We start from the raw sequence: 26,652 nt of genomic DNA on the forward strand, positions 1-26,652 counted from the left end.
CTATCCATTTTCTATACCCTGCTGTCAATGTTTTGATTAATTTCAACAAATCTATATAATCGCAAGGGATGTTGAATAGTGAAAAGGGTTTCACTTCCCAGAATACATTTCTGTACAACCTCCAAACCTGTGTACATTCTCCATCCATGGAATTTGGCCCAGGCATCTTGCCTGCACCTTCTACACACTGTCTCTGTAAATGGGTGTGTCACCTGCCTGCCTTTCTGCTGGCAACCCCCAAAACCAGGAGGGAAGTGTTGTTGTTATTGTTTTACTGCCACAAGGTGTGGAAAGGTTATCTGCAACAATACGTTTTGGATCAGCCAAGACCTTTCACAGTAGCACATTTGAACTATCATAAGATATAATTAAAACAAGAAACCTAAAATGTAAAATGATAGGAGCCTATCTGTATGTATGTATGTAAAAGCTAAAAAGGGTGTGGGGGTGGAATAAACACAGATCAAACCAAGGAGTTAAAAGGACTTTGTTATGCTTTCTCCTCATTGTAAGGCCAAAGCAGTTTCATATTCCTCCCTGTCCTCACTCTTCCGACTTCCATAGTTCTATCTACTCAAACCACTTTCTATCAAATTTGGATGCAGAAGACTTTGGCATCCCACCCTTAAGATTCTCAGTGGTAAAGTGGTAATGTCTGCTAGCTAGACCTTTGAGGCTAAATTGAATGCTGCGCTGTTCAGACATTTAAAATGTTCTGATTTTTTGAATGATAGGAGAAACAGAGATTTCTTTCATTTGCATATCTTTCTCCAGACTTCTGGGACTTACAAGCAGTGTGCTAACAAAACAAAGCGGCCCCAATGTGGTTGTACAGATAATATGAAGTTGTCATTTTTTGTTGCCTTTTCAGACTGCAAAGAAAAGGTAAGAACCACTTGCCACAATATTAGAAATATTTTTGTAATAGTATGGAATTAAGCCAAGTAGGATGCTCTGGACAGTGCTAAGAATGATACAATTTCACATACATAGATGACAGTTCATCATCAGCACTTCTCCAGTACATCCATGATGTTCTTTTCCTCTGTTTCCAGCCATCTTCCGTCTTCTCTGTCACATCATGCTTCTGCCTCTCTCACTGTAGTCAGGTCCATGTCTGGTACAGAAATGTTGATCTGCAGTAGAATAGCTAGATTTGAGTCCAGTAGCACCTTAGAGACCAACCAGATTTGGGGGTATAAGCTTCTGAGAGTCAAAGCTCCCTTCTTCAGATACCCTGCAGTTATCTAACAATAGGATGATGTGTTACAACTTTTAGCCGGCCAATATAGCAATCAAGTAGGGTTGCCAGGTCCCCATTCCCCATCAGCAGACATTTTGGGGGGCGGGGCTGTGGGCGGTGATCCTATGCACATGGTAGTGATCCTATGCGTGGGTTTACCCCAGAAGCGCTGCATCGCATGGACGTTCTAGCACTCTAACCCCCCAAACTCTACGGAAACCATAGAGTTTGGGGGGAGTGCTTGGGCATCCCCGTCATGATGCAGCACTTCTGGGGGGAAACCCGGAAGTGATGTAATCACTCCGTACGTGCGCGGGATCGCCAGAGAGAAGAAGCAGAAGAACTTCTGTGTTTGGCCTGGTTAATTGGCGGGCAATTGCCCACCAGAACCGGGCAGTTGGTAAGTCTACAATCAAGTGATCTTTTATCAAGGGGGACTAATAACAGGTGGTCTCCTAATAGTGGGAGTATCTCAAGTGCTTGGAATGAGATACCGATCAGAGTTTGGAAAAGGCAATGTGGGGAGGGAACAGAAAAACAGCAAAAGTGGTTGGTAATTTGAATTGGGAGACTTTCTTGGTAGAGCAGGGCGGTCACCTTGTGATTGTACAGATTGCTGTCTGGGGATCTGCTGCCTAGGGCTGTTGAAAAAAAACACTCGGTAAAATTCGGATTCGGCAAAATTTGGCCCGTTTAGGTTCGGGAAATGCCGAAGTCCGAACTCCCCTGATTCGGATCCGTGGAATTCGGCACGAGATTCGAGTTCAGGGGGAAATCCAGCCGAATAAAGCCATTAAAAACACATTCGTGCCTTTCCGCGGCTCCGGGGGGGCATTTTTGGGGCTTGAGGTCCCAAACTTTCAGCGTAGCTTGAGGGGGCCCTTTTTGCAAGAACCCCCAAGTTTGGTGACGATTGGGGCAGGGGGCCCTGAGTTATGGGGCCCGGAAGGGGTCCCCCCACCTATCTGCCCATTGGAATGAATAGAAATAGACCATTTGGAGTGGACTCGGAGTTTGCAAAATCATGCAAAGCAACACGTGGCATGCTTGCCGCTTGCCAAGCGGTGGGAGACTGAAGCAAGTCTCACCACCCCCACCTCTCCAACCAATACGGCGTTGCGCCGCACCCCAACTCAACTCCAGGCGAGGGTGGCCAGGGCAAAAAAATGCTGCACCGTCGCACGCAACCCCAGGCCAGGGGCAAAAAACAGAGGCAAGTGGGCACACAACCCCCTCAGCAGAACGGGCGATAGCCCCCCTTTGGCTTCTCCCCCCCACCCACAGAAACTGCTCCCCCCACCCACATACACACTCAGCCTCAGCTTCCCACACACACACACACGAAAAGGTATAGAGGAAAAGGTATAGAGGAAAACCCCAAAAATCAAACTGTGTGATGTCTTCTTCAAACAAGAGCACGGAGGACAAGTAAATCCAATCCTATTCCGGTAAGCAGCAGCCGCTCGGCCCAATCAGGAATCGGAGTCTCAGCAGCAGCAGCACCAAAATGGAAGGCAATGAATACAGTCGGGAGGGGAGGGACGGGAGTTTTATACTGTTCTGGCCATTTCAAAAGTGAGAATCCCTGCTCTGATTGGCTAGGAGAAGACCCAGCTTGGCCACCATTGGCCATGGGAGAATGCTGCTTACTAAGTGACGGTTATGCTGCTGCTTTGGAGCCGCCAAATTCGCCGAATTTATTCAGCAATCACCCGAATTCGCCAAATTCGGTGCGTCGTTTCCCCGCCTTTTTTGTAGTTTGGTTCCATACGAACTGAAAACTCCCGAATCGGGGAAAATTTGGCTGTTTTTCAGTTCGGATGGAACCGAATCAACAGCCCTACTGCTGCCTGCTGAAGGAATGCCTGTTTACTTCCACCATGTTCTGCTTGATATTTGTAAATGAATTCATAATTATGTGCAATGTAGGTCCCCTGTGTTTTTGCTTCCAAGGAAATTAAACTTGCAGGGTTGGCTCTGCCTATTCTCACTGCTTATGGAGGTGGCCCTGGGAGTTTTCATTGTTTAGAAAAAAGAAGGAGCGGTTGCCCTGACCTGGATGGCCCAGGCTAACCTGATCTCCTCAGATCTCAGAAGCTAAGCAGGGTCAACCCTGGCAAGTGTCTGGATGGGACTGTGTTTGGATGGGACCACCTCAAATGTCTCTTGCCTTGAAAATCCCACTAGGGGTCACCATAAGTCAGTTGTGACTTGACAGCAAAAAAAGGGGGGAGTATATAAGGCATGTTGCTTTCCAACTGCTCAAATCCAGCCAGATATGTGACTGAAGGCAGTGGACAGACACACAGAACTCCACATGGTGCTGGGATTTCCTGTCTGTCCAATGGATGGCACAGCCTTGGGACAAGTTATACCCTTGACTAATCTCTAAGAACAAAATTGTGTGGCTGCAAAAGAGTTGCATCAGACCAGATGAGAAACCTGTTTAGCAGAACCAATAGATTGTGCCACGTCTGACACTGAAGTGGTCTCATTTAAATCCATGCAGTTTGAAAAGTATGCCTATACTATATTTTTTCCCCTAATATCAGCTGTTTACATGTAACTTCTCTTCAGGCAATCCGGATGAAATACCCAGTCTTAAAACTTCCCCTCAGTTTCACTGTTGAGAATGAGGATGGATCTGTAAATTTGTCATCTCCTTATTTTGTCACGATAACAGAAGTCAACAACAGAACAAACTGGGAGGTTTCAGGTAGGTGAGAAAGAAGACTTAATTACTTTGATAAGGAAGACAGAATGAGATTCTGCAATTTCCTGTCAATTTGGAGCCCCTGCAGATCATCAGTTTTTTTGTGCATTCATTTGGAGATCTTGTTTCACTGTATGGCTATACAGTGAGGGGAAAAAGTATTTGATCCCCTGCTAAATTTGCCCGTTTGCCCTCTCACAAAGAAATGACCAGTCCATAATTTTAATGGTAGGTTTGTTGTAGCTGTGAGAGACAGAATAACAACAGGAAAACCCCCAGAAACCCAGAAGACAAAAGTCAGAGATTGATGTGCATTATAATGAGGGAAATAAGTATTTGATCCCCTATCAACCAGCCAGATCCTAACCCTAACCCTAACCCTCAACCTCCTTGTAGCTGTGAGAGACAGAATAACCCCCAGAAACCCAGAAGACAAAAGTCAGAGATTGATGTGCATTATAATGAGTGAAACAAGTATTTGATCCCCCATCAACCAGCAAGATCCTAACCCTAACCCCCAACCTCCCTCGGTCTGGGGCTCCATGCAAGATCTCATCTCGTGGAGTTGCAATGATCATGAGAACGGTGATGAAGCAGCCCAGAACTACATGGGGGGAACTTGTCAATGATCTCAGGGCAGCTGGGACCATAGTCACCATGAAAACAGTCGGTAACACACTACGCCGTGAAGGACTGAGATCTTGCAGAGCCCGCAAGGTCCCCTTGCTCAAGACAGCACATGTACAGGCCCATCTGCAGTTTTCCAATGCACATCTGAATCACCCAGTTCTCCTCTGGGCAGCTCTAGCTTATGATGCCATGGCTGTGATACTGCTCAAACTTCATATATATCTTTTAAAGGTATATCTATGTGGTTAGTCCACTCCTACATTAGAAGAAGAGCAAAGAGTTGGTTTTTTATACCCTGCTTTTCTCTACCCTTAAGGAGTCTCAAAGCGGCTTACAGTTGCTTGCCCTTGCCCTCCCCACAACATACACTTTGTGAGGTAGGTGGGGCTGAGAGAATTCAGAGAGAATTGTGACTAATCCAAGGTCGCCCAGCAGGGTTCATGTGGAGGAGTAGGGAAACACACCCAGTTCACCAAATTAGAGTCCACCGCTCATGTGGAGGAGTGGGGAATCAAACTCGGTTAGAATCTGCCACTCTTAACCACTACACCACGCTGGCTCTTCACTGAATCATAAGCTTTGGAGAAACATGGAAGTACCACTCAGGGATTGTTTTGACTATTTTTCAGATACCAATAAATCATCAAGCTTGTTAAAAATGAGACAATATTTGGCCCATAGACTCAAAACAACGCTGTACAGTCCAGAAGGTCTCACTCTATGCATACATGTAAGTTTTAGATAAAAGCTATATTTTGTACTAGAAAGCCAAACTTGAACACCTAAGGTCCTTCAAAACTCTGCTTCCACTGCACATTGTTTCAATGTTAAGAATGTTATGTGGTTCCTTCTGTTGATTTGGTTGGAATGCTGCAAGCGCATCACAATTTCATATTGGGTTGAATATTTCATTAGCAATATTTGGCCACTATATTACATAACGAATATCAAGTGAGTGGAGTATCTGCCTCTATGCATTTCCTATGGCAAGGCAGCTCTGGGCAGATAATCAACTGTGTGTGTGTATTGTACATCTATGAAATAACATTGCAGCCTGAGTAGCAAGCTTCATAGGTATTTTGGAGCTGACAGTAATGGAGTCGTAAAAATTATTTTCAGTCGTTTGTGCTGTGCGTCAGTATGGATGGATTCCTGATCTCATATACTGCTCAACATGTTCACAGCAAACACTGTTGCTAAAACATTCTTTATCAGTTTGGGCAAAGTGCTGCTCAGTATGTGATAAAAGACCTTCATGCAAACAAAAGACTGCCTGTTTTTCAAAAGCACTGCACCAAGACCAGCTTCACTGGCATTTAAATGGACAGTAGTATTTTGATTCATATTATAGTATTTGACAAATAGGGTTTTAGTAACTAACAGGGCAATCCTTTGCAGAGTTACTCTAAGCCTAGTTACTCTAATCCTTTGCAGAGTTACTCTAAGTCTAGTGACTTCAGTGGACTTAGAGTGGAGAAACTATTCACAGGGTTGCACAGGAAGTTTTTGATCTGGTTAGAGGGCTGCATTAAAGTGGGGAGGACACATCAAAATTGTACCAATATCCAGTAGTAGAAGAAATTTGGCTGGGTAATTAAGAAATCTTAAGAACTGCTGCAAAGATTTGGTATTGGGTGGTTTGGGCATTTGCTGCACTGCTCTCACTTTTCAGGGTCCAGTTGAAAACCTTGTAGTGTTGAAAGGTGAGTCTTAACGAGTAGTACTGTCAGTCAGAACTTCATCTTATTTCTGTTGAGTTTCAGATTGACTTTTCTGGCCCTTTTCAGGAGCCAGATGAACTTACAGTTACCGGTATATAGTAATACAGTCTGCAATAGCCACTTCCGTGATGTCTCCACAACCTTACCCTAAAATGTCATCTGAAATCACACGTATCCCTGTAGGACATGCCAATGTTCTAATACTCTTCAGCTACTGGGTTTTTGCCCTCCAAAAGTCATCTGTAGCCACCTGTAATAGCCTTCTGGCTGAGGGTATTTTTGCTCCCATGAGAGATCAGGACCTGTCACTGGCCTGAGCTGCTTGCCACCCAGGTCTCAAAAGGGGGCAGAACACTGGTCAAAGAGGACACACTAGGGCTTCATCTCCAAGCAGCACTGAGGAGTCTGGAGAGCAAGTCCCTGGACACAGAAGTGATTTGTTCAGCTCCCAGGCTTCCAATTTGGTGTTTAAAGTGTGTTCCACTTTAAGTCTGTGCGCCCAGTTCCATACCGTATCATGTGAGTTCGTCTTGTAGACATGATCTTTGATTCAGACAAGTTTCCACAGCCACTACGGTGAGCAAGTGTATGTGTAAGATAAGACTGGAAGGTTGCTTCTTCCAGTTAATCCACCCAACAGCCAATTCTATAGTTGTTGAGGCACTACAAGGGAGAGACTCTTATATGAATCCCTGTCACTCTGGCCCACTGAACCAGGAGGACAGAAAACTAAACTTTTTTGGCAGGAAGGTGGACTTCTCCACTGCCCTTATATTTAAAATGTATACTGATGGGGAGAAAGTAGTACTTTCTCTGGGAGTGCATCTTCCATAATTTAGGCTTAATGCTAGAAGAGACGAGAAGGTTAGCATAGGCCTTTTTGACATATGAAAGTAAAAGTACAAATAAGGATGATTCAAGAACTAATAAGTTCATGTCAGGATGAGCTTTGTTTATAATGACATGGAATGATGAGGTTAATAATGTTTTCCTCCTTTATGTTTTTTGAAACATTGTACAGTGTGTTCCTTTGGGGTTTTGGTGGGTATTCTCCCTTTTCTGTTTTTCTTGTTAACAATTAAAAAAAATTTTTAAATTGTCTATGCAATGGATTAACTCAGCTTATTACATGGTAGATAGCACTGCCTGAAATCAAGCCACTTCTGTTGAATTGCAGAGGCATGTGATTACATTCCACAGCCCTCCCCAATGAGACAAATACTCAGATAAAAGACTTACTCTTTGAGGGATCAAACCTTTTCAGTGCTCACATTGATGGGACTCTTGAAAAAAATCAGAAAGGATATACAGCTAAATCTTTGGAAGTAACACCTTTGCAATACTCTTCATATGGACAGAAGTTTTCCCCACAGTACTTTAAAGTCCTTAAGACCTCCTTCTCCTATTTTTCTTCACATTATCAAAATAAATGTTTCTTGGGTCAAAAGGCAGGCCTACACCTCAGTCCCCAAGGGGATTCCATGCACCCAGAAATAGCAGGGTTTTTTACATGTACTTCCCCCCACCCTGGAGGAACCCAGGTTTGTCACCATTTCACACCCAACTATGGAAGATCAGTGGGTCTACACCATTATCATAATGATTATACCATAGAGTATGCTCATCTTCTACTCAGCCACCTCCCCAAGCTCTTTCCATGAACCACCACAGCACAAAGTAGAATCCCTAGTCTATAAAAAAGTAATAGAATTAGTACCCAGGGAGCATTGTCACCAATATTTCTATTCCCATGACATTTTCTTAAAGAAGAAATTAGGGGGGAAATGACCCATCGTTGAGATAAGGGATCTGAACAAATCTGATATAATAAAAAAATTCAGGATGATCTCATTAAAGGTTTCCCGTTAGAATCGGTGATTGGTATGTTTTGGATCTGCAATAAAACCTATTCACAGTGTGGAAACCACTTTCTCCAGTACTCTTCTATCCTTTTCCATAGCTGTTTATGCAACCAATGACTGTTGTCATTCACACACTTTTAGGGATCTAGGCCTTCAAATTAATTGATCAGTTATGGGGGCGTCAAGCAAGGATCTAGGTGACTCCCCAGTCGTTTTCTTGCTGGATCATCTCCATTATCCAGACTTACTATGCAGAAGCACAAATCTTCAACTGCCTTCCTTGGGTAATATGAGTGGAGGACATCTGTTCCATAACCTGTTTTTTTATCCAAGTTAATTGATGCTCTTCCACTGATGTTTATTCTAGAAGGGAATTAACAGTGGGGAAAACAGTGTTACAGAGCCTGTTCCATTGAGACCCTCACACCCACCACTATGAGTTCTTCTTGGTTACTAATATCTTCTTTATCTCTGGTGGCAGCTGTCCAGGACGCTAAGGAAAGGGGTACTCCCCCCCCACCTCTATGTAGCTAGTTTAAAGTCAGGCAAAAACATTACGAAGGGGAAGCATTTCACTTCAGGATTCAGTTCTAGAATTTTCTACAGCTGACCAGCATAGTCCTAGCCTTTTAGGACTTTCTTAAACTTATGACTAAGTGGTACAGACTTAAGGCAATCCTACTGAAATGTCTCCTGTTGATCCCTGTGGGACATATTCTTGAGTAAACATTTGTATTCATTCAAAACATTTATTAGCCCCCTTTCTTCCTTGTAGACAAAACACATAAAATACACTAAAACATAAAAAAATAAAATTTAAAGTCACAACTCAGGACATTTGGTAAGCTTAACCAAATGTGGTCCTAAATAAAGCCATCTTCAAATGCCTCCTAAAGATTGAAAGTAAGGGGACCAAGTGCACATCCCTGGGGAAGTTGTTCCATAATTGTGGGGCTCCCACTGAAAATGCCCTCTCTTGTATACCCACCAAAGAGCTTTTTTGATTGATGGGACAGTCAGGATGGCCACTCCCTGTGATCTTAATTCCAGGGTAGGAACATATGGGAGAAAATGGTCCTTCAGATACCCTAGTCTCAAGCCATGTAGGGCTTTAAAGGTCAGAAACAACACATTGAATTGGGCCCAGGAGCAGATTGGCAGCCATTATAATTGCTGTAATATCAGGGTCACATGCTCCCAATGGCTGGCCCCAACCAGCAGTCTAGCTGGAGCATTCTGCATTAGCTGCTGCCTCTGAACACTTTGCAAGGATAGCCCCAAGTAGAGCATGTTGCAATAGTCCAGTCTAGATGTAAATAAGGAATGGATCACTGCAACTGACCCAGGAATGGATGCAGTTGACACACCAGCCGAATCTGGGCAAAAGCACTCTAAACTACTACAACCACCTAGTTTTCAAGCAGTACTCCCAAGCTGAAAACCTGGGTTTTCAAGGGGAGCATAACTTCATCCAAGACAGCAGAGATCTCAAGTCCCATGTCTGCCTTTCTACAAACCCAGAGAACCTCTGTCTTGTCGGGATTAAGTTTCAGCCTGTTCACCCTCATTCAGCCCATTACTCTTTCCAAGCACCAGTTCAGAACATCAACAGCTTCCTTGGAATTAGGTGGGAAAGCAAGGTAACGCTGGCTATCATCTGCATATTGGTGACACTGCAGCCCAATTCTTCTGATGATCTCTTCCAGCAGCTTCACATAGATATTAAATAGCATGGGAGCTAAGACTGAACCCTGCAGAACCCCACCGGTCAATGGCCATGGAATCCTCACCACCACCCTGAACATGCATAGGATCACAATGCATTATGAATGCTATTCCGTAGTTGTAACTATTTAACTGGAAAAAAATGTATACGAGCACAATGGGCCAGTTTGGGGGGAGTTCAGCATCCATGCCAAGCTTTCTTATGCCAAGACAGCTTATGATTTCATGGCCACCAGACAACTATGAGACAATCCCAAAATATTTCGAGTCCAACATATAGAATGAATCCTACATTTAATCTGTTTTTCTGTAGTAGGCAACTGTCTGATAGTCTGGGGGAGGAGGAATTTTTAAAGAATTCCTTTATCATGGGCAGTTCATTTATCTGGTGAGTCTTAGACTCATGCAAACTCAGAGCATCTGCATAGGTGGGAGACCAATTAAGATGATCTGCCCTTGGATGCTAATGCATCCAGATGATTTCCTGACAACTCTCAAGGAGTTTCTTACAAACATAGCTGCTGCTTCTATCCAAGCCCTGGGGAATCTCCAAAGTACAGAGATGAGCAGGTGGTTGACACAAATGTTAACCCCCTGAATTTCTGAAAGTTGAGCAATCAAAAGAGTGGCTCAAGTATGGAGGAAATCTCAGAGTGAACACATCCAAACATGGGTTAGGAGATAGCTCTGAGCTTACTCTGTAGCAGTGGTGGTGACTGCCACCACTGCATCAGAACACAGCCGTCAAATGGAGTTATTCCCAATGGTGTGAAATCTTCTTCATCTGAACCTCTATTGCAGGCTGCTTTATTACATCCACCAGTCACTGGGCAGAGCCCCCCACCCTTCTATATGCTCCCCTTAGTCCCCCTTCCCACTACTTTGTGGAGAGTCCTTTATTCTCAGGAGTCAGCTCTGCTGGGAGCTTAGAGCACCATCTTTATTATTTGTATTATTTTAAGGAGTTTTAATCTATTTTAACTGTTTCTGTTTTTAAATGCTTACTTGCCTGCCCTGAGCCCTGCTGAAGTGAGGGGGCAGGCGGGATATAAATCTAAAATATAAATAATATAAATAAGGCACACTATGATTTGTTTCCAATTCATTTTGCAGATAAAATTCTCTTGCTTATGCTTTGATTAAATGCCACAGTTTTTGCAGCACTGTGACAGGATGTCCAGGGTATGGTCTAAGGCTAAGCTATAAGCACACGATGTAGTCATCTTGCTGAAACTACACAAAGCTGGGTATGAGAGATATATGGATGGGAGACCTCCTTGGAACCTTGTGTATGGTGCCTTGAGGTTCATGGGGGGGGGGAGAGAGAGGACAGTTTACTTATGGTTCTTGAATGAATGTTAGTTGTTGCAGCCTGAGGAAGTCGACAGAGTGGTTAAAGGGTTGCAGCTATATACCTGACCCTTGACTTACTACACACTAATGTCTTTTTCTTTTCCACAGGGATCTGAGCTTTTCCATTTCAGGGTAACAGCTATTCCTGGAGTCTCCTTTTGTAACTTATTTGATGAATTTCAGGTATAGTGAACAACTGTTAATGTTATTTAGCAATACCAAAATATAAACAATAAAATAGATATGGGTTTATAAAAGATATTTCTGAATGTTCAGGTATTAATTGCAACATATATATTTGTTAAATGGCAATCAGATTTCTGATAGTAAAGAATGTACCACCAAGGAATAAAAAAATCTGGGGGAATCCTTCTGTCTGCTGTTGCAGCTGTAATCTAAGCAATCTAGTATTGAGCATATGTTCTAGAAGTTCGTTATTATTACAGTCCTCGACCAGTAGATAAATAAAAGAAACATTAATTACAAAAAGAATAAAAGTAATATACAAAAGATCATTAATAAACACAGGATAGTTCTAATGGATACCAGCTGAAACTACACATATCTGACAAGAGATTGGCACTTGGACACTCTCCTGGGCAAATAATAAAAATTAGGTCATTTCAGTAACTGAAATCTCTGCCACTCTTCAGGGTTGAAGGCCTTTCCCAATTTTTCTGTGATTACAGACCAGGGTGCAAAACCGAGCAACCAATCATGTCGTATGGTGGTTCTTATCTGACAGAAGATATTCAAGCCTAATTTTGTTAGATCTTTCTAGCAATGGTCCAATAGTTTCACTATGAATTTTGTTGTATAAGGTGCATTCAAAAAACAGGAGCTCTAACAATTCGGTTTCTTTTTGTGGGCAGATGCAATAGTCTCTGTCTGTAAGGGATTTTCTTGAATCTTCCTTCCAGTACTGCAGAGGGTAGGGTATTACTTCTAACTAGTGTAAACGCCCTCCTAGCCTTATTAGATTCCAAAAAGAATAAATAAGCTGCCGGGGCTGCTATATATCTAACATTCTCAGGTGAGATAAATCCGGGAGTAACCATGATGTCCAGTTGTCTCTCTACATCAATCACCCTTTGCCTAATTTCAGCTCTTGAATGCTCCAGGAGTGTTTGTGATGTAAAGCCCAGTTTTTGTAGGGAGCTCAGGACAGCCCTCTGCCAGCTAGATTGAAAATTATTTTGTAGGATTAGGGAAGATAAACCTTGATTATTGAGAATATGACTTTGTTTCCAGAAAGTAGTGGTTTATATGTGGCATGTTAGAGGGATACCTACATTCAGTATGATATCCTATAGCGGCAGGGGTACTCCTGCTAGTCATGAAAGCAGCAAACCCAGGCCATTTCATTGACAAAATATAGGTCTCTATGTACTCAGGGGAATTCCTCAGTATGTTAAAAAAAGTTGGTGAATTACCCAAAAGGAAAAAAACCCGAAATCAGACTGATAAGATTGAATATGCTCTCAGTCCCCTCCCTTAACTCCAACCATGCCAGGTCTATAAATAATAAAATCTCTCTGACACCTGATTTGATCAGATATGACCATGCTGACCTGGCATATGTGACTGAGATCTGGTTGGAGGATTCAGATGCTTCAAACATCAATGTGTCTCAGTTAGCCCCAGCTGGCTATATGATCTTTCATCAATCCTGACCTGGGGGATAGGGGTATCTTCTTTCTGCAGGTTCATGGTTCAGACAAGTGCATATTTTCATTGAATGTATCTTGTGTTGGGGGTTCCAAGGACACGCTAGGGATACTGCTGACGTACTGTCTGTTTAGACCTGACTGAACTGGCAGTGTTGGTCTTGGATGCTGTGTTCCATACCCCAAACCGCCACAGCATGGTGTAGTGGTTAAGAGGGGTGGTTTGGAGCGGTGGACTCTGATCTGGAGAACCGGGTTTGATTCCCCACTTCTCCACATGAGTGGTGGATGCTAATCTCTTGAACTGGGTTGGGTTCCCCACTCCTACACATGAAGCCAGCTGGGTGACCTTGGGCTAGTCACAGCTCTCTTAGAGCTCTCTCAGCCCCATCTACCTCACAGGGTGTCTGTTGTGGGGAGGGGAAGGGTAGGTGATTGTAAGCTGGTTTGATTCTTCCTTAAATGGTAGAGAAGCTCTTCTTCTTCTTCAAACCTCATGGTGCTGTGGGACTTCAACACCCATGCTGAGGCCTTCTTGATCTATCCACCTCAGGACCATGGCAGCTATGGGACTTAGGTTGTAGTGGCTCTAATCCTTGATAACAGTTGTAAACTGCACTGAGCCCGACCTAGTTGGGAAGAGCAGCGTAGAACTCCAATAAAATAAATAAATAAAATAAATACATAGGATGTTCTTTTCTGCACCTGGAGTGATCTGGTAGGAGAGCTGATTTTACACCCTTTGCCATGGTCAGATCACTTCTTGCTTAAGGAAAAGGTTGTGACACCTTCCTCTTTGCACCAGGTGACTGCAGGTAAACAAACTGAAGCTTAATCAAGACAAGACAGAGGTTATGTGTTTGGCTGTTACTCCTCTACCAGCCTTAGATTGGGGTTGAGCTTTCTTTAGCAGATCAAGTTAAGAGTTTGAGGATGCTCTTGGTCCCAGACTTGTTGATGGATAAACAGGTTGACACTATCACTAGGAGTGCCTTCTTTCAGTTATACCTTGCTGATAAACTGGCCCCTTATTTAGACTCTGCAGACTTAACCATGCTGATCCATGTTACAGAAAGTTCCAGACTGGACTGTTGTAAATTACTCTAGGTGGGGCTGCCTTTGAACTAGTCTCAGAAAATTAAATTCATACAAAATGCAGCTGTGAGATTCCTCTCTGGGGTCAGCTGTTTGGAACACATAACTCTAGTGCTGTATTAATTGCACTGGTTTCCTGTTTCCTAAGAAGCCCAGTGCTGGTTATTAACTTTAAATCCTTTCATGTCCTAGGACTTTCATACATATCAAACCACATCCCCCAGTATACTCCCATGTGCCAGCTACATTCTTCAGACAGCCTTTTCCTTAAAGTGTCCTCTGTGAGGACTGTCCACATGGCAACAGTTCTCAGAGTCAGGTTACTTCTTCATTGTCTCTGTGCATCACACTGATGGGCTCTGTACCTGTGCAAAGCAATAATGAGGAAACTTCTAGAGCTCCTCTCAGAAACACAAACTGAGCATTCCCTCAGGGGAAGAGTCACGCCTTTGCAACTCACCACACCAACAACTGTATTTGGAAACTCTCTTCTACCCAGAGCTTGTCCTCCATTATCTTCTACACTGAGAAAAGGTTTTCCTCTTAGATAATTAGTTGTGTTATTCTCTTAGGATAGCGGCTATAAATTGTTGGTTTCTTCCCTGTGGCAACCCCAACTACATTTAAGAACTGTAATACTTGTGTGGGCAAGGTATCATCTATAGGCTTCGGCCTCTTGCTTGGGCAAATTTCATAAGAGTGGACTCTTGCCCAAACTGTTTACAATTTACTAAGCAGTCAAGAAAGACCAGATCATCTTGTCTTGGCATTCTGCTATGGGAGAAAACTCTTTCAGCTTCAGCCAGTATGGCTCAATCAGCTGCCTCAGTTTCTGAGGTAAAATCTGCATTCTGTTGCATCTCTTTTGGCTGAGGGTCCCCCTCAGAAGAAGAGCCAGACTTGTCATTCACACAGTCACATTCTTCTTCAGATTATTTGTCATTTTGTTCTCTGTTAATCCAGAGTGTTCCTGTAATCCCCCTCCCACCCTCATTCTCCATATTTTGGACTCCTGCTTTTAGAAGAGGCAATAGTACCTCTAATCTCAGTACTTTTATCATCCCAAGAAAAATGGAACTCTCCCCCTGTACTCAGTCTTAGCGACATCAACTGCTACATAGAAGCCAAGACTTTTCGGATAATGACCCTCACTTCCATCCTGCCTTTTGTCCAACTGAGAGCCCGGTTCACATCTACCAACTTCAAGAATGCCTACTTACATATCTCTAACTAACCTCAATATAGTCCATTTCTGCAGTTCACTGTGGGAGATGCCCACAGTTTGAAGTTGCGTTTCTAAGTGGAGGAGATTTTCACACCTAAATTCTAGCTATAGAAATGTCTGAATCATTGCTCTATGCCAATGCAAATCTCATCAGTGTGAATGCAGATGACACTCAAAGAACAACAGTTACAAGTAAGCAGGCGGCCTGTTTTTTCCCCTGTGGTAAGCCCTACTGGAGTGGCTGCAGAGGGCACTTTCGCTTGCTGCATTTAGGAAGCTACATAAAACAGTTTTATTCCAGGTGGCATTTGGTAGAGGGTAAATTGTTTGGCAGATCTGGCAGCATTTTTCATTTGTGTTTAATTAAGGAGTTTGGGGCTTTGTTTTCATTATGCATGTATTTTCCGACCTTTAGAATATGCCTCCCTCTCTCTTCGCACTCCCCCCGCATTCTGTGGATGCTGTTTTACCCTGAGTTTAATGTCTGCCTCAATCCCAAACTGAAAGCTGGTCCTGTGCATATTAGTCAATTTGAGGGTTTTTCCCCCCATGCTCATTCTCACTTCTCCCTCCCACTTGTCTTTCTCCCTCCAACCCCTCCCCTCAAAGCTGGAATACCATGCAGCTGGTCAGTTCCACAGTGTTAGTCAGTTTCAGACCTCAGCCTGATCGAACAGCTGTTTTTTTGTTTGTAATTACTTCAATGTTTTCGCTAGTGGTAAACAAACGACCTATGCAGCTGTTTCTTTGGTCAGTTTCACAGCGCGAGTGGTCAGTTTCAGACCTCAGCCTGATTGAACAGGTTTTTTGTTTGTTTGCGACTACCAAGAATGCTGATATAATCACAAAGGACCTATGAGGCTGTTTATTTGGACAGTTTCACAGTGAGTGTAGGTCAATTTCAGAATCTGAGAATTCAACTGCAAATACTGTGCATAAGGACAGCAGGATATCCAACAGAGGCAACCCATACATAAAAGGCCAAAGGCTACAAGCGTGAAAACCTGGCCCATAATATCCATTCCTCTGAAGCATTAGGTCTAAGGATTGCCAACTTCACAGCCATAATGGGCCATTACCAAATGTTCCTGTGGGAACATACGGCCCAATATATCGACTTACTCCCAGAAGACAAGAAAACTCTTGCTAAGGGTTTGCATAAGGAGGGAGTCAAGCTTGGTAAACAGCAGCTCAGTGCTTCTCGTTATGCAGCTGATTGCTGTAGTTATGCCATGGCAGCAGGCATGGTGCTAAGGCAGCACTCCTGATTAAGGTCTTCTGCAATACCCAATGATACCAGGGCCAAGACTGAAGACCTATCCTTTGAAGGAAAGGGGCTTTTCAGTTCCCAAACAGATGTCACATTAGACAGAATATGTAAAAATAAATTAACAGCGAAGTCCTTAGGGATAACTCCTCAACCTGCTCCCTCGGACAAGCAGTGGTATTTCCTGAGGCATTCTTATCATTGCCAGTACCAAAGGCCCTACAGATACCAGCCCGCTCAGCAACAACAGCAGTAGTACCAACCTCCTTACACTCCTCAGCACCAGAGAAGGAAGCAGCAGGGTAAACAGCGGGGCAAACAGACTCCGCAGTTTCCCAGGGATCATTTTGGTAGAGGACGATCTCTCCCATGACTAGGCCAGTCACTATTTTTTTTTTCCCGTGGGGCAAACAAAATCTGCGGTCACCCAGGGATCATTCCAGCAGCTTTTAAAAAGAGCAAGTTTTGAAACTGTTGTGTTTTCTGTTGCAGATTTATATTGATGATGCTCCATTGGCTTTCCCAGGACAGTCTCTTATCAGTTCAATTACAGCCGTACTAATAGGTGTTACTATATTTGGGGCATTTATTCTGGAAGTATATGAAATTCCAGCATGGAGCCTTTTGAAGAAAAGACTACGAAAAGCAAGCAAGATGATATCAATAATTTCTCTCACTACATCTTCATCAACTTCCACTGAAACTGATGAAAAGTGACTGCTAGCAGTTCCTTGTTCTGCTATTCAGTTGACAGTAATGTTATATACTAACATAAGAACAATTCTTCCATCATTACTTGCCATGAAACAGTTACAGCATTTGTTAGGAAAACAAGTTCTTTTAAATCTTTTGAAAGGTTTTTTGTGTTATTATTTATGAAACTTTTGGTCACTGTCATGTTAAACAGAATTTTATTGGGGAGGGTAGTGTTTAATAAATATATAACCACTCACATCTCTGAGTACCATTTATTTCTTGGCTATAGGTTCTGTAAAGCGTGGTAAAAATTGCGGTCACTTGTAATCACTGAACACAAAGTGCAAAAGCCAGTCCCCTTTTGAACTTAACATCAGAGAAAGCAGTGACCAAGCATCATAATGGGATACACCTACCTCTCTTGCATCATCTCCTGCCTTTCCCCCTCACATTAAGATTTACACTTGAAAGTCTCACAGTGCAATTCACACTAAGCCTTGACCCCCCCGCAACATTTCCCCGCACCATCACATCTCTAGATGATGAGGTACACTGTGACTCAAGCTATTATTGAAATAAAAGTTGTAAGTCTTTAAAGTGCCTTCAGATGTGAAGGCAAAGGACTTATTTTCTGACTTGTTTTGCAGTACTCATTGGGAGTTGGCCAAGTTTTCTATTTCCCATGTATTTGCCAACCATAGCCTGGGAAAACTTGATAGGGCACAAGGAGACATTTCCCTAGGTATAGGGCAGTCCTAGCCTAAGTCTCCAACAGCAGTAGTGTACCCCCACCAGCACAGTATGGGCACTGCTATGTGGCAGCCTATAGCCATTTTGCAGAGAGGAAAGAAATGACAAACACCCCTCCACAGTCCACACAGTGAGCACAGACCACACAGAGTCTCTAGCAACCCTAGTGACACCTACCAACAGAGCAATGTGCCAATGACGCCTTCATGAGTGGCACACATGGGTGCAGCCAACTGTTGCCCATTAATGCAGTCATGGCCCCCTTTTGTCACACTGCCTCCTTCCACAGATGGAACAGCACAAGGCAGGCAGAATAGAACTGCTAGCCCTGCAACCAAGAGAGGCTGGTGGAACAAACAGCAGAAGCCCAGGAGTTTACAAGGTTCTTATGGTATGTGGGGTTCCGCAAAGTGCGATAATCTCCCCAATGTTGTTTGACAACTATATGCGCCACCTTTCCCAGTTAGTCCAGAGTTTCAGGCTGGGTTGTCATCAGTATGCTGATGACACCCAGCTTTACCTGTTGATGGACAGCCAGCCAACTGCTGTCCCGGATGTTAAGTCCGCGTGGGGAGGACACACGAAGACGAGACGGAGTTCCAACACCAACACAGCTTTATTGATTTCAGCAGTACAGACAGAACTGGCAACTCCACAACCTGGCCCTGCTTATATGCTCCCCGGGTCCCCGGTGGCCGCTCCCCCCCTGATCTGTGATAGGGGGGAAACAACCCCCAGGTCACCAATGGCATGACCTGGCTTAGGGCCAATAGGATGTGTTGGCTGTGGCCAATCATGCGAGCAGGGCTTAGGATCCTTTGCCCAGGACTCAAGCTCCTGGGTTTCCTTCGCTATGGTCTTGACTGATGCCCTTACATTACACCGGACACACTGGCCAGGTGTCCGAAGGCTGTGGCTGGATGGTTGAAGTAGAGGTCCCATGGCTGAATCGGGGCGGCTTAGAGAGGATGCTCCCGGCTCTTGACAGTGTGCGATTAACAACTGCTCCAGCAGTCAAGAGTCTGGGTGTGATCCTTGATACCTCCTTATTCATGGAGGCTCAGGCCACAGCCGCAGCCCGGTCAGGCTTTTATCATCTCCACCAGGTTAGGCAGGTGGTAACATACCTCTCCCATCCCGACTTAGCCACAGTGATCCATGTGACAGTCACCTCCAAGATGTTCCGCCAGGCCTACGGTTGAGGGCAGCAGCAGTTTTCCATCAGGCCCTGGCCTCCCCTACCTCTCTCCCCCCTACTGGTTACCATCTGAGTGAGAGAGCCTGGATGTCACTGAGTTGGTAGAGATCCTGTGCGTAAGAAATGTTTAAGTGCAATCTGTCTTGCTTATAAATTGTTTTAATTTTGGATTGTTGACTTTAATAATTTGTATATATCAATGTTTTTATTATGTTTGTGATCTATTGTGTTGTTACCAGCCTTGGCCGGGATAGAGGGCGGGATACAAATCTAATTAATAATAATAAAAATGGGAGACATGGGTTAAATTCCCCGGAAGACAGGTGTTGGCCAGCAAACAAAGTCTACCTTTTGCTTAGCAATGTAGAGTGGCTGCAAAAACATGAGGAAGAGGCTGGACTTGAACCCACTCCTCCCACACTCAGAAGCAGCTTCATAACCACCCACCCAACAGGGCACACATGAATGATCTACTGCATAGAGCATTATGCATTCCCCAGTAGCTGACCTCAACATCAGCATTTAGTACTGGGCAGAGAAGACTCCAAGGACTGGCATGATAGCACAGTGGAAAGGCATAAGGCCAAGGGAGAGTCAAGAAGCAGTTCAATGGACACAGCTGAATGTTTGCCATCTAAGCATCATAGGGGGTGGTGGGCTGCCCTTGCTGACAGCCCCAACATGTCCTCAGCCAACAACCCCTACTCATCATCTCCCTCCCTGCATGGTGTAGTGGTTTGGAGCGGTGGACTCTAATCTGGAGAACCGGGTTTGATTCCCCACTCCTCCTTATGAGTGGTGGTTGCTAATCTGGTGAACTGGATTCCCCCACCACCACTCCTCCACACGAAGCCAGCTGGGTGACCTTGGGCTAGTCACAGTTCTTAGAGCTCTCTCAGCCCCACCTACCTCACAGGGTGACTGTTGTGGGGAGGGGAAGGTGATTGTAAGCCAGTTTGATTCTTCCTTAAGTGGCAGAGAAAGCCGGCATATAAAAACCAACTCTTCTTCCTTCCCATGTCCAAGGGATTCTTTATTGCTTGCTCCCATTTCCCCGACAATCTGCACTCCAAGCATCTCCACCCACCTACATCCCTTAGGCAAGCTGCATGTCACTATAAATTTATAGCTTGTCACTATAAAAAGGAGAGCTAAGCCAGAGAGGATGAGGGATAGGGAAGAAATGAACGGGGGTGGGGGAGAGAGAGTTGTGAATGTCTCCCTGGCCATTTATTCATGTAAGGTTTTGCATTAAATTTGTCCCTCTCTAGATGCACATTGTCCCCATCTGAATTCTCAAAACTGTGCATGGCGGCTCATTGTTGAGTTTTGAGAATATGGATGGGGGGGAAAGTGCATCGAAAGAGTGGCAAATCCAATGCAAAACCTTCCACGAATAAACGGCCAGCCTGTGTTACATTTTAAGTGTTTCGGGTCTTCTTTCAACCGTTCCATGCCAACCTTGCTGGGGGTTTAGTGAGAAAACCACCCCTCCGGCTCCTTTAGGAACTTCCTAAAGGAGGCAAATAGATGATCATCACACGATAGCTAACCTAGTTCCGCCCCCTCCCTCCCATGCACCCGAATCCTCATCTATCCGGTGGCTTCAAGGCACGCCATGCCTCTTCCATTCCACTCTTAAGTCCATAACGGGATGTTTCAGACGTCGCTTTCCTTTCCCAGAAGTTCAACACGTGCATTTATTTCCTTTTCCCACCCAGAAAGCCGGGGGGGGGGGACTGGGGGACTGCAAGGGAAAGAACCGCCCTGCGAGGAGCGCGCCTTTCTCCTCCTCCCTCCCCCCGGTCCGTTCGTGCGCCTCCAAGTCGGCGGCGAGCCTCGCGGAGGCTGCTGGCCCTTTAAACGTTCGCGGCCGGCCCGTGCCGCCTTTGGCGAGGAGACCCCGCGCCTCCCGTGAGAGGTGAAACCAAGATGGCGGCCGCGCGGTGACTGAGCCTGAGGCGGAAGGACACCGACGGGCAGCGCCCCGGCCGCGCCACCCCGTCCGACGAAGAGGCGCCGCTCCCTCGCCGGGTGGCCCGGGCCGCGGCGGGCGGCGCGAAGCGGGGCGAGAAGCTCGGCGCGGAGCTCAGCGGCGAGAGGCGCGGGGAGAACATGGCGGCGGCGTCGGGCCGGGAGTGCGGCCGCCGCCGCGGCTTGTGAGAGGCGCTCATGGGGGAGGCGAGGCGTTGAGCCCGCCTGCGCGCTCGGCTCGCGCGGCCGCACCCCCCCCGCTCGCATCTCCCCCCCCCCGCCAGGCAGGCAGGCTGCGCCTCCCCCCACCCCCGGCTTAGGCCGCGGCCTTCGCGGGCAAGAGGGGCGGCTCCGTCTCGGCCCCCCAGTCTGACTTGGGCCTGCCAGCCTCTTGCACAATAGGGCCGGGCGAAGGGCGAACCGACACCCCCCCCTCTCCATTACCTTCGCCACCCCTCTCTCTCCCGGCCACCTCGTCCCCGCTTTCGCCCGCGACCGTATCGCGAATTTTCCTTTCTGTTCACTTGATTTTGGAAGTGGGGGGGGGGGGAGTCAGTCGATGCGTGACTGACTCAATCGTCCCCTCTTTCCCTCCAAACTGCACGGGTTTCTGCTGTGACAGCTCGTCGCGTTTCTGACCCCTCCACGCACGCACACAACTTGGGCCACTTCGCTGGCAAATTCTGTCATCCTTTTTTGTTTCTTGTCACCTTTGCAATTCTGGTCCTTCTCTACCTGCCCTTTCCCATTTTTTTTTTACACTAACTCCCCCTCCCCCCCCCGGTCTGGCTTGTTTGTTCCTCTCTAGTATCGCTACTTCCTGCTCTGGCATTCTGCAAAGCTTTCACTACTTCTTAGTAAACAAAGCCCTATGCGCCCATAGGGCTCCTGTTTGGTTTTTGTCCCTTTTTGGGGGTGATGCGGCTACTTTAGCAGTTGCATTTTTTTTGTTTTTAAAGAAAGGAAGAAAAATAACTAGAGCATTCTGTGGTACTCTTAAAATCTTTCCTGCTCTCTTTTACTGAGGGGGGCAAGCCCCCCACCACACCTCAGTTTTAACAAGTATCGTAGGCCCTTGGGGTGAGGCAAGAGGCAGGATGACTGATACACGGAGAAGGGTGAAGGTGTACACTCTGAATGAAGATCGGCAGTGGGATGATCGTGGCACTGGACACGTGTCCTCTGGCTATGTGGAAAGGCTGAAGGGCATGTCCCTGCTTGTCAGGGCAGAGAGTGATGGTAAGTGTACATGTATGTGTGGGTCATAAGTAGTAACCTTCCTGTTTGCATAAGAGGGTGTGTGGTGGAAGCTGCATGTGGAATTTCTGTGTTGCATAATTTATATGAGATTCTCAAACCAATGAAGGATTATTGTCCATATGTTGTTGGCAGTTGTGACAGAAGATTCCCACTGTGTGCTGATATTACATACTGCTATACATGCATAACAGAACTCATACCAATATCATCCTGTAATTATTAGTAGTCTAAAAGTGGTCTTTTGTTTTGAACATGAGTTAAAGGAGTAATAACCATACTGAATAAAGTATGTGTGTGTGTGTGTGTGTGTAAAGTGCCATCAACTCGCAGCCGACTTATGGCGACCCCTTTTTTGGGGTTTTCATGGCAAGAGACTAACAGAGGTGGTTTGCCAGTGCCTTCCTCTGCACAGCAACCCTGGTATTCCTTGGTGGTCTCCCATTCAAATACTAACCAGGCCTGACCCTGCTTAGCTTCTGAGATCTGACGAGATCAGGCTAGCCTGGGCCATCCAGGTCTTTTGTTTTGAACATGAGTTAAAGGAGTAATAACCATACTGAATCAAGTAGAGTCTTTGTTAATATGTTTTGCATTTAAAATATGGTAAAAGCTGTACTTCATAACTTATCTGCTAAACTTGTAACTTGCCTATGTGTTAGATTAGCAGTTTGCTACAGACTGTTTTTGAATAGTTTGGGATTCCGCTCGCATCTTATCAGAGACCATTGCAAAAGTTCTATTAATTTCAATGACTGCAAACCCTGCCTTGTAAAACTAATCTTTTCCCCCCAGTCAATCTCAGATAGGGTGTGTAAGGCAGCTGTGTATTTTCCTCCAGTTCTTGTCACTCTACATACTGAAGGGAATGCATAGGTGTCTTTGAAACAAATGAACTATAGTCCCATAACAAATTTGCAAGCATTTGTCCCTGCTGTGTTGTAAAACTCCCTTTCTCCTGTTACAGAAAGAGATTTTGTGGAATTTCCACATGAAATCAGCAAGTAGTTGTGTTGCTGCAAATTAAACTGCTTTGAGTTATTGTTCTGATAGAGTTAGTGATGTCTGCTATTTGTCAGGATTATTCTGTATCTTGTTTATAGTATTAATTTGTAAAGGCTCTTTTAGCTAATAGCTTAAAAATTGTTGATCTTTTTCTAAAATTACAAATTAACACAAATAAATGGGGCTGGGTGACAAGGCCATATGAAAGACCAGTTGAGCCAATCCTTATCCTGATATTATGCCTAATCAAGTCTCGCAGAGCTTGATGGAACTTGTTCTTACTCTGACTTGAACCCCATGTATTTATTTTTGAGTAAACATTCATTGAGCTGTTGTTCTAATTTGTGTGTTATGCTGTTGGGGGGAGTATAAAAATCTTCAGTATATTTAGTAAAATAATGAAACTGACCGTTATTAGAATCTCTCCTTCACTTTATCAGAGTCAATAAGGGCACTTGTTGGACTTCAAAACTATAGGAAAGGGTTTTTTTTTTGTAGGTTACTTAAAGGCTGTTCAGACTTCTTGGCACAATTCTGTAACAACATAGTATGTTGTTAATATTTATACAGGATACCTTAATTTATGATAGTTTTACTGAGTGCACATTGCCCACTGAGCAGAACACAAATTGTTATTCACTAAGCTAGCCATAGTCCATCACTGTGTGTTGGACTGTGAAGTATTTGATCCCTCCCCCCTCTTTTTGTCCCAGAAGAGTAGCAGGAACAGGACACTTTTCAGACTTTCAGTTGGTCAGCTGTGGATCTGGCCTTGGCATGGCGATTCTCAAGTTGTGTTCCTACAGCAGCAACATGGAGTTCACCTGTCACAGATGTGATAAAAAAAATCCTAAGAGTAATGACCTTTTCCCCTAAAGCGTCTTGTTCAAATTTGCTTTGTACTTTGTGACATTGTTTTTATTCTATTGTGAATCACCTTGAGTGTATTTGAGAAGAAAGTTAAAAGTTTCCGAAACAAATATATTTGGTCCTCCTGACGTCTGATTCTCTAGAGAGTGGTACCACAGAGGGATGGGTTCTCCAGATGGATTCTAATTCACATAAACACCAAGATATCAAAAAGAAAGATGCATAACAGTGTACTTATTCATAACTACCTTGCTTTTTTGAATATCTGTGTGACTTTTATACTGTCAGTTCAGGTGATTATGTTTGATATTTAACATCAAGCAATAAAATTTTATGAAAACTGGGCATGGGCTTAATATGTTAAACTTCTCAGTTTTTTTTCAAGGGGACATGGATTTGAAGAACAAGCCTGTAGGGCAATAGGGCCGTTTAGGAAATCCTGTGGTTTCAAGGAACCCACCCATACCACTCTCTACATTGTGGGATCATTTCACTGTGGCTGTACAGGGTGCATGACTACTCCAACAATTAGGACATGGCTAATCACATGGCTCTCTTCTATCCAACTAGCACTCCTCCAAGATGGTGCCACTCAGGTGGGAAGAACCTATGCAGTTTACTGCATGGTTGGAGTAGTCACATACATTCTCCAGTGACCATAGGATCTCACCATGCTGAAACGGTTCCTGTACTGCTAGAAAGATAATGGGGTGGAGAGGAGAGAGGCGGGATCTTATCTGATTGTATACTCTCAGCCTAACCTACCTCACAGGGTCATTGTGAGAATAAAACAGAGGAGAAGAAAATGATGTAAGCCGCTTCGGGGTGAAAAGCAGGATATAAATAAAAATATATTTTTTTAACCCATGCCTTGGTCTAGCGTTTTCAGCCATGGAGTACATACCTGTAAGGATACATTCTGTTTTAAAGAGAGAGGATTTTGTAGAAATATGAGAGGGGGGGGGGGAACCCCAAACCAATCAGTTGTTTCTTTTTGAAATCATTGGATGGCCAATTTCCTTACAACTTAATTCTCTGCTGATATATATTTCTTACAGTAATAAGTTCTCATTCATTTAGCCTACTCTAGTTCCTCAGCTAGGTATATTTAGTAACAATTACTTTCAAAGATTTCTTTTGGGTTTCTGGTATGAACTTGTGTTTGTTTTATTGTTCATAGAATAATAGAAGATAATAAATGTGCCTCTAACATAAGCCTGTTTTTAAATCTCTACTGAAAATTTTTCCATGTCTCTAAACCAATGTCATTGAACTTTCTTTATCTTTGTGGACTGAGGCAACAGCCATAACTAAATACACTATCTTTGGAGAGGGTGTTAGTTGTTTAACCATTAACTTAGTGACATTTTGAATGCTAGAGAATACTGAAAGGTAACTTCCTAATTGAGGTTTGAGTGATGAGAGATCTGGGTGCCACCTTCATCAATATTAGAGATGAAATTCTGGCTTATGTGTCAAAAGGGTATATTTATTGTATACTTGATGGATGCTTATTTAAAGTCTTTAACTGTAGTGTACATAAAATATCATTTTATATATCAGAAAAAATAAAAACTATTTCTTCTCTCTAGGTTCTCTTCTTCTGGAATCCAAAATCAATCCTAATACTGCATACCAGAAGCAACAGGTAACGATCTAGTCAGTTATTTTCCCTGTATAAGAACAGTCTTTGAAATAGAAGATATGTGATCCTGTCAACTTTGGGATGCTTTCTACCTGGTGCTGCTTAGGATGTTACAACCTGGTTTGTGAACTGCTACTATGACCCAGAAATGTGATCAAGAGATGCATTTCTTTTAATGGCAGCACTGTAACAAAAGCATGGTAAACATTCGTGCAGCCAGCTTAATTTACAACATATTTTTTTCTATATGAAGCATTTTTAGTTTTTATCTCATTTATCTGTATAATATCCTCATGAGTTAAGACCCTGCAGTGTAAATTAAGGACTTATGGAGAAGATCTGTGATTTCACAAGCAACTTTTACCAGATTGATTTATTTCTGATTTTTTTTTTAGTGAGTGTTAGTATCAGTAGAGTAATTTAAAGCCACACTTCCTTTGCTGTTCAGGTCGTCAGTTTTTTTCTTTTCTTTTATGACAGTGTTGTACTGGGTGTGATCAGATGGCTAATTACTGCATGAAGGCCATAAAAACTTTCTTCTCACTTTCCTTGGGAAGTATTGTCAGGTGTTTGTGAAAGTTGGGAGAGGGTACATGGCAAGAACCTATAGACGTATTCTCCACCTGTTTAGAAATAACCATTTAAGTGTTTCCCCCCCCCCCATGTAATCGCTATGTGGTAAGTGTACATTTTATTCAAGCCTTGAGGACGTCTGCAGCTGGGGAAACATGTCCCTGAAAATTTTAGTCGAAAGCA

The 26,652-nt window shown here is 44.1% G+C and overlaps 2 protein-coding genes across 3 annotated transcripts in view; both read left to right on the forward strand.

Annotated features, from left to right (window-relative positions):
• Window positions 1-17,218, forward strand: part of CATSPERB (cation channel sperm associated auxiliary subunit beta) — a 70,201-nt gene extending 52,983 nt beyond the window's left edge. Inside the window, exons 20-24 of the mRNA XM_056851835.1 lie at window positions 775-885; window positions 3,821-3,959; window positions 9,742-9,809; window positions 11,356-11,430; window positions 16,994-17,218. Of these exons, the coding sequence (XP_056707813.1) occupies window positions 775-885; window positions 3,821-3,959; window positions 9,742-9,809; window positions 11,356-11,430; window positions 16,994-17,218 (618 nt within the window). The remainder of the gene's footprint in view (window positions 1-774; window positions 886-3,820; window positions 3,960-9,741; window positions 9,810-11,355; window positions 11,431-16,993) is intronic.
• Window positions 17,219-22,178: 4,960 nt separating this feature from the next.
• The window catches only part of PPP4R3A (protein phosphatase 4 regulatory subunit 3A), a 39,915-nt gene continuing 35,441 nt past the window's right edge, over window positions 22,179-26,652 (forward strand). For both annotated transcript variants that reach the window (XM_056850910.1, XM_056850909.1), the window contains exons 1-2: window positions 22,179-22,358; window positions 25,844-25,899. In XM_056850910.1, the coding sequence (XP_056706888.1) occupies window positions 22,217-22,358; window positions 25,844-25,899 (198 nt within the window). In that variant the 5' untranslated portion in view covers window positions 22,179-22,216. The remainder of the gene's footprint in view (window positions 22,359-25,843; window positions 25,900-26,652) is intronic.

The sequence above is a fragment of the Euleptes europaea genome, chromosome 6 (genome assembly GCF_029931775.1).
Source record: "Euleptes europaea isolate rEulEur1 chromosome 6, rEulEur1.hap1, whole genome shotgun sequence".
Taxonomy (NCBI): Eukaryota; Metazoa; Chordata; class Lepidosauria; order Squamata; family Sphaerodactylidae; genus Euleptes; species Euleptes europaea.